The sequence below is a fragment of the Dasypus novemcinctus genome, chromosome 16 (genome assembly GCF_030445035.2).
Source record: "Dasypus novemcinctus isolate mDasNov1 chromosome 16, mDasNov1.1.hap2, whole genome shotgun sequence".
Taxonomy (NCBI): domain Eukaryota; kingdom Metazoa; phylum Chordata; class Mammalia; order Cingulata; family Dasypodidae; genus Dasypus; species Dasypus novemcinctus.
In genome coordinates, this window is record NC_080688.1 from 2,265,249 (window position 1) to 2,272,596 (window position 7,348).

General features: G+C 36.5%; 1 protein-coding gene across 1 annotated transcript; it reads left to right on the forward strand.

The window, feature by feature from the left end:
* Positions 1–475: 475 nt before the first annotated feature.
* LOC101424182 (olfactory receptor 14C36-like) lies at positions 476–1,414 on the forward strand. Its single transcript, XM_004479492.1, has one exon. The coding sequence runs from the start codon at positions 476–478 to the stop codon at positions 1,412–1,414; it is 939 nt and encodes a 312-aa protein (XP_004479549.1).
* Positions 1,415–7,348: the final 5,934 nt, after the last annotated feature.

Here is a 7,348-nt window from a genome sequence, read left to right on the forward strand (position 1 = left end):
TCGACCAACATTTATCCTATTTAGTTTGTTGATGGAAGAAATAAGAGATAAGGGTTGTTAGCTTTAAGAGATACAGATTATAGGAATCAATGTTGGTTGGTTGGTGATTTTTTGTTATTTTATCATTCTCTGATTTTTTTGTTGCTGTTGTTGTTGTTAGAGTTGTAGGTTTACAGTCAAGTAAGGCATAAAACACAGAGTTCTGGTATACCACCCTGTAATTAACACCTTGTGTTACTGTTTTATATTTGTTACAATTCATGAAAGAACATTTTGATGATTTTACTACTAATTATAATTGTAGTCCATCATTTAAAATAAGGTTTGCTGTTTATATGTTATACAATATATATGTTTATATTATTTTAAAAAAATAAGTAAATACACTTTGACTTTTTTTTTTCCATATGTTGATTCTCCATGTTTAGGGATTACCTGCCTTTGTCTCTCCACATCCTAAGTACATTGCTCAAACATGCCCAATTCTACTACAGTGACTGAATTCCTGCTTACAAGATTTTCTGATGTGTGGGAGTACAGAGTTTTGCACGCCATGCTATTTCTACAGATGTACTTTGCCACATTATTGGGCAACTTTCTCATTGTGACAGTAACCACATTTGACAAGAAACTTCATACCCCCATGTTCTTTTTCCTTAGGAATCTGTCTGTTTTGGATATGTGCTACATTTCTGTTACCATTCCCAAGGCATGTGTCATCTTCCTGCTTGATAACAGGGTGATCTCTCTGATTGGATGTGCATCTCAGATCTTCTTTGTGTTTATGTTTGCTTGTGCAGAGCTACTGTTCCTCAGCATCATGGCCCATGACCGCTATGTGGCCATCTGCCAGCCCCTCCACTACCCTATGATCATGAACCCTCGAGTCTGTATCCAGATGACTCTGACCTCTGTGCTCAGCAGTATGGGATATGCAGCATTCCACACTGCAAACACATTCAGGCTCTCCTTTTGCCGCTCTAATGTGGTCTATCAGTTTTTCTGTGACATTCCTTCTCTATTGAAGCTCTCCTGCTCTGACACTTTAAGCAATGAAATTTTAATTTTTATCTCTGCAGTGGTGATTGCTGGTGGCTGCTTTGCCTTTATCACTATGTCTTATATTCACATATTTTCTACTGTGCTCAAGTTGCCAAACAGGAGAGAGCGAGGGAAAGCCTTTTCCACTTGTGTTCCTCACATCATTGTGGTGACCATCTTTGTCACCTCCGTCGCTGCTATATATTTGAAGCCAACTTCTCACTCACCCATGATTCAGGATATGATCACCTCTGTGTTCTACTCTATAGTCCCTCCATTCTTGAATCCTATAATCTATAGTCTTAGAAACAAGCAGATAAAAGAGGCTGTAAAGAGAATAATGAGCAAAAAGCTATATTCAGGTAATCGGTAGGATAATTATTTGAAGATATTCTCATATTGTTGAGATGATTTTTAAAATGTTTCAAGATTAATTTATTGCCTATTTCCAATTCTTGGAGCATTAACATAAGTTTTAACATACAGTTGTTTTCTTATGAGACAACATATAAATAACACAGACATATTTCAATTCGAGGTTTCCCTCAAAAGTTTGCATATCCATTGTTTACTATAACATCACTTCTAAAGAGTATCTGCTAAAACCTATATGCTAAATAAGTTATTTAATTTCTTTTTATATCTGACTTTTTTTTTTTGAAGTATGGCTGTTTTATTATTTTGATTTGTTAACTCTGGAAACTCGGATGCTACCTCTTATGTAAGCTTTTATTATAGATTGAGTCTGTGTTGAGGCTATTATTCAAACTAAACCCAGTTTATAATGCTTTCCCTCAGCAGTAGCTTTCAATAATTCTCCAGCATGTGCAACTGCTTCCTTTCCATTAAAGAAGTTCCTCTGTCCAACTTCCTTTCTATGGGCTGTGGGTTATGATTTTATTTTAATTACACTTTTTTTCTTCCTGGGAGCTACAATCAACTGAGCACCACCGTCAGCCCTCTGATTTAGCTTTTATCCTCAGCTTTCAACACTGGAGAACTCCATCATTCAGACCCCCTTAATTCTTTGCATTTCTGCCCCATATAACTTCCAAATACAGGGAACCTGGCCTATGTCCTGGGTCAGTCTTCCATGGAGCTATTTGAAATCGGTTAACAAAGTCCCCAATATTTTAAGTTAGGTAGCCACTGTTCAGGCCAGAAAGACACTAACTGGAGTGTGTACAGAACATGTGAATACACCATGAGTTGATCTGCCTTCAGGGGCCCATATTGGATGTGCAGGTATCTAAGCTGCCAGAAATCAAGTTCCAAAACTTGCCTTAAGTACTTGTGCCCCAAAACAATTGCTATGGATCACACAAAGTGCCATGCAGAACCAAGGATGGTAGAGGGGCCCATAAAGGTGATATTTTCTCTAGGTTCTCCAACTAATTTATTTTTTTTTTCTGATTCAGTTATTAGTTGATGTGTTCTCTAGGCTCAATCATCTTGCAGTGTTTTGGGAAATTTCTTCTGCCATTTTTCACTACTTCTAAGGCAGGGCATCTTACAATGCACCCTGGTGACGTCACATTTCCAATAATTCTTTTCTGTTGTTGTTAGAAAGAGTGTCTGAAGTCTTACAGAAAGTTCATGCAGAAATTGCAGATATCTCTCACACTCCCTTCAAGCATGCAGTTTTCTATATTATTAACATTTTACATTAGTGTGATATTTTTGATAAAATGAATAAAATAATAATGTATTTATATTAGTCATAACTGCCCATATTTTACATTAAGGTTCACCATTTTTGTTGTATAGTACAAAGTTTGTTGTGTACAGTTTTGACCACTCTGCTACTTTTGTTTGTAGATAGCTAGTCTCATGGAGAGATTCCTTTAGACAACTGGCACTAAGGGGGAAAGAAAAGGAGGATAACAGAGAAACCATTGGTGGCATTTTCAAATTAGTTCTAAGTTGGAGAGGTTGGAGCAGTACTTCAGTTCTTACCCGAGCTCTTTGAAACTTGCCTTGTCCTCAATTTCTCTATTTTGAACTTATTTATTATCCAGAGGTGAAATGTTAGGGTATCCTCATCTCTTCTGAGCACATGACCTGTCTGCCACATTTGTCTTTCTAGTTTATTTTTAATACATATGATCTTTTACAAAACTATTATTTCCAAAAGTAACTCTTTCTCCAACTTTTCCTTCCAACCTTATAAAAAGTCTATTATTTGCCTCAATTTTATTCCCCCCACCCAATCTGCAACAATTTCTTTACTTGCCTTGCAATCATTTCAAGGAATGTCATGTGCACAGCCAATGTTTACACTGAGGGAGTCCTCAGTTGACACAAAAGCAAGCGGCTTGCATCAATTCTTTAACAGTATCACAGATGGGCCAACACAGATAAACAGGAATCATTTAATAGAATGTTTGCTTTTCTCCTTCATAAATCAGGAATCCACCCAAGGAATGTTGGCTGCAATCTTTAAGTTCAAGTGTTTCCTGATGAGGGAGACATTGTAATCTAAGTAAAAATGTCATGAAGCTCTCCTAACAATGTCTAAACTGCCTTGTTTTAATTCAGTCATAGATTCATTGCTATAAACCAAAGATTAAAATTCAGAGTTCTGATAAATTTGATTCTGGCACATTTTCCTGAATTTCCTTGGTATCTATGAGTCAGTACAGGCTCTTGAAACTCTCTGACTTTGATAGTTATGCTGATATTGCTCCTTGAACTGAATTATGTTTTCATATTCTAATTCAGTAATTAGCGAAAAAGAAAAATAATTCTAAAACTAGCATCAAGCCCTATCAAACATGTAATAATTTATCTAATGTAAACTTTGCACAGTTTATTCATGAGCACCAGAATGTATTGGGACAAAAAAATAAAGAGCAACAGACATGGATAGAGAATATTAATAAATAAATAAGAAAATTCTACATGTTTAAGATATTAATTCTTACCAAACTATCACAGTGAAATGTGAATAAAAAGACCAGTAACTTTCCTTGTGTGTGTGTGTATTTGTAATTTATAAAAAACAGCTATTCATAAAATTATTTAGGAAAGTAAATGATCCAAACTCTGACCATTTGAAGAATAATTAAGTTGGATAATATATGCTGACAGATTTCTACAAAACAACAGTAATTAAACCCTGAGTATTGGTGAAAAGACTAATAAAAAGAACAATGGAACAGAATAGAGAATGCATACAGAGACCAACTTATATACCTTGCCTTTATTTACAACATGGCAACAAGTCAATTCAGAAGGTGAAAGAATGGTCCGTTCAATAGAGTTACTAGAAAAAAAAATCCTGCTCCCTTATTGAAATAAAATGCTTTTCCATACATTTTAAATCCTTCAACAATAATATGAGATGGACGATGGGAAAATGTATTTGCATATAGAGAAAGGTAATATAATAAGCAAAGAAATAAAAACAAAAACAAAAATGTTTTCTAGAATAGGTAAGAGTATAAGTTTCCTGACTCAAAATTGGCAAAGTTTATGAACTGTGGCAATAAAAGCCCTACCCGTAAGTTGAAAAACAGATGAAATTTTACTTAACTAAAATTGTGAATTTATGTTGATTGACTGACACTATTAATTTGGATAAAAGGAAGCCATAGATTGGAATAGATTAATAATAATATATCTAAGTGATTCTTTTCCAGTATATGAACTGCTTCTATGACAAATCCAATAATAAAAAGAGAAAAAGAATAAAAAAAAAAGATTTTCACATAAAGAATATCTAATTGCTTGATGATCGTATGTAAAGGTATTTAAAAGATATATATTTTTGGAAATTAAGATTATAACCAATGGTTGATATCATTACACACGTAATAGATTTGCTAAATGTTTCAGTACTCTTTTTTTTTTTTTTAAAGATTTATTTATTTAATTTCCCCCCCCTCCCCTGGTTGTCTGTTCTTGGTGTCTATTTGCTGCGTTTCTTTGTCCGCTTCTGTTGTCGTCAGCAGCACGGGAAGTGTGGGCGGCGCCATTCCTGGGCAGGCTGCTCTTTCTTTTCACGCTGGGCGGCTTTCCTCACAGGCGCACTCCTTGCGCGTGGGGCTCCCCCACGCGGGGGACACCCTTGCGTGGCACGGCACTCCTTGCGCGCATCAGCACTGCGCATGGCCAGCTCCACACGGGTCAAGGAGGCCCGGGATTTGAACCGCGGACCTCCCATATGGTAGACGGACGCCCTAACCACTGGGCCAAAGTCCGTTTCCCAAGTACTCTTGATATATGTATAAATAAGGAGTGGTATTGTAAAGTGGTGCCCTCACTTTGGAAAAAAAAAAACTTGTTAGTGCCTACTCTAACTAAACATACACCTGCAGTTTATTTTCTATGTACACCAAAAAAAAAGACATGCATAGCCATTTTATAAATTTTTCTTCCTAATAACCAAAATCTGGTAAGAATCAAAGTGCCCATTATAGTAAAATGGGCAACTAACAAGTGAACTAGTCAAATAGGTATATACTCCCAGCAATAAAATGTAAATTATCACATCAATGATATAAAATATCAAATAATTTCACAGACATATGGTGAGCAAATGCAGTCATATACAAAAAAGAACACAAACATAATCCAGTATCTATTTGCAGAATTCATAAACAATATCAAACTGCTACAGTGTGAGACCCTTTTCACTGGATTAGACCAGTGAAGTGTGACTCAGGCTGCATCTCCACCCTTTTTCTGTGTCTGATATAAACAGAGACAAAAGAAAAGGGAGCTCTGCCATTTTTTATCCTACCTTGTGAGAGAGGGTTTGAAATAGCCAGAAGCCATAGCTTAAGTACAAAGTCCCTAAGAGTCCAGGTCCACGGAGCAACCCAAGGCTAAAGAGATAAGCCCCATGCCTGGTTACCCACAGCTGAGCTCCATGAGATGGCAGATTCTGGAGGGGAAGGCAGGGACCTTGGCAGAGATCAGAGGCCATTTGGCTTTGCCATGTGGCAGGACCCTGACCATCTCTGTTGATGTCTAGATTTGGACATGTCACAGCCTTGGAACCATAAAATTTTACCCTAAATAAAATTCCCATTTATGAAAGCCAACCCATATTTGGTGCTTTGTATTGACAGCCCTTTGGTAAACAAAGACAATGGTTGGGAAGTGGATTTGGCTCAATAATTAGAGTGTCCACCTACTACATGGGAGGTTCAGGGTTCAAACTCAGGGCCTCCTGCCCTGTGTGGTGAGCTGGCCCATGCACAGTGCTGATGGATGCAAGGAGTGCCATGCTATGTAGGGGTGTCCCCCATGTAGAGGAGCCCCACATGCAAGGAGTGCACCCCATAAGGAGAGCCACCCCATGCCAAAAAAAGAGCAGCCTGCCCAAGAGTGGTACCGCACACACAAAGAACTGACACAGCAAGATGATGCAACAAGAAGAGACACAGATCCCCGATGCCACTGACAAGAATGCAAACAGACACAGAAGAACACACAGTGAAGGGACACAGAGCAGACAGGTGGGGGGAAGAGAGAGAAACATGTTTTAAAAAATCTTAAAAAAAGAGAACATATTCTTTAACTTTTATATAGTTCAAGATTAGTTATATAAATTAATGTCAAAAATCAAAATAATGGATACATCATGGGAATATAGGCCTATAAGTCAAATAAATTATATTCACAAGAACAAAAGCAGAGAAAAATGTAATACTATCAGCCCTATGGTATGCAAAATGTTTACTGAAATTCCTGAGGTTGAAGGAAAACCATAACAGGATATATCACTGAATGCATCAAGGATTGACATATATTGGGAAGGTTAAATATGTGCATTTTTTCTTTTTTTGCCCCAAGACAAACTGTATTTCTTTAAATTGATTATGATGTGATTTAGTACTTGCATTGTAACTGATTTAAGGCTTTTTTCTTCTTTTTTAAAAAAAATTATAGTTAATAGATGGCAAGGAATGTTACAACAAAAAATATAAATAAAACAAAAAACAGAAGAGGTTCATATATCCCACTCCCCACCCCCACAATATCATTTTTAATTGTATTTTTTGAAGGTATATACATCACAAAAAATTATTAAACTAAAAAATATAAGAGGTTCCTGTATACCTCCCCACCCCTTTCACATCAACAACCTCCCTCATCATTGCGGCACACTCATCCTACTTAATGAACACATTTTGGGGCACTGCTGTACCACACAGATATGTGCATTTTAGAAGTGAAAATATGAAGTTAATGCAAACAATAATATATGGAAGATGAATATTGAAATCTCTAGGATAATAACTTAAAATGAGATGCATTATGACTAAATCACTACTAGAGGACATAATTTCACTAAAGT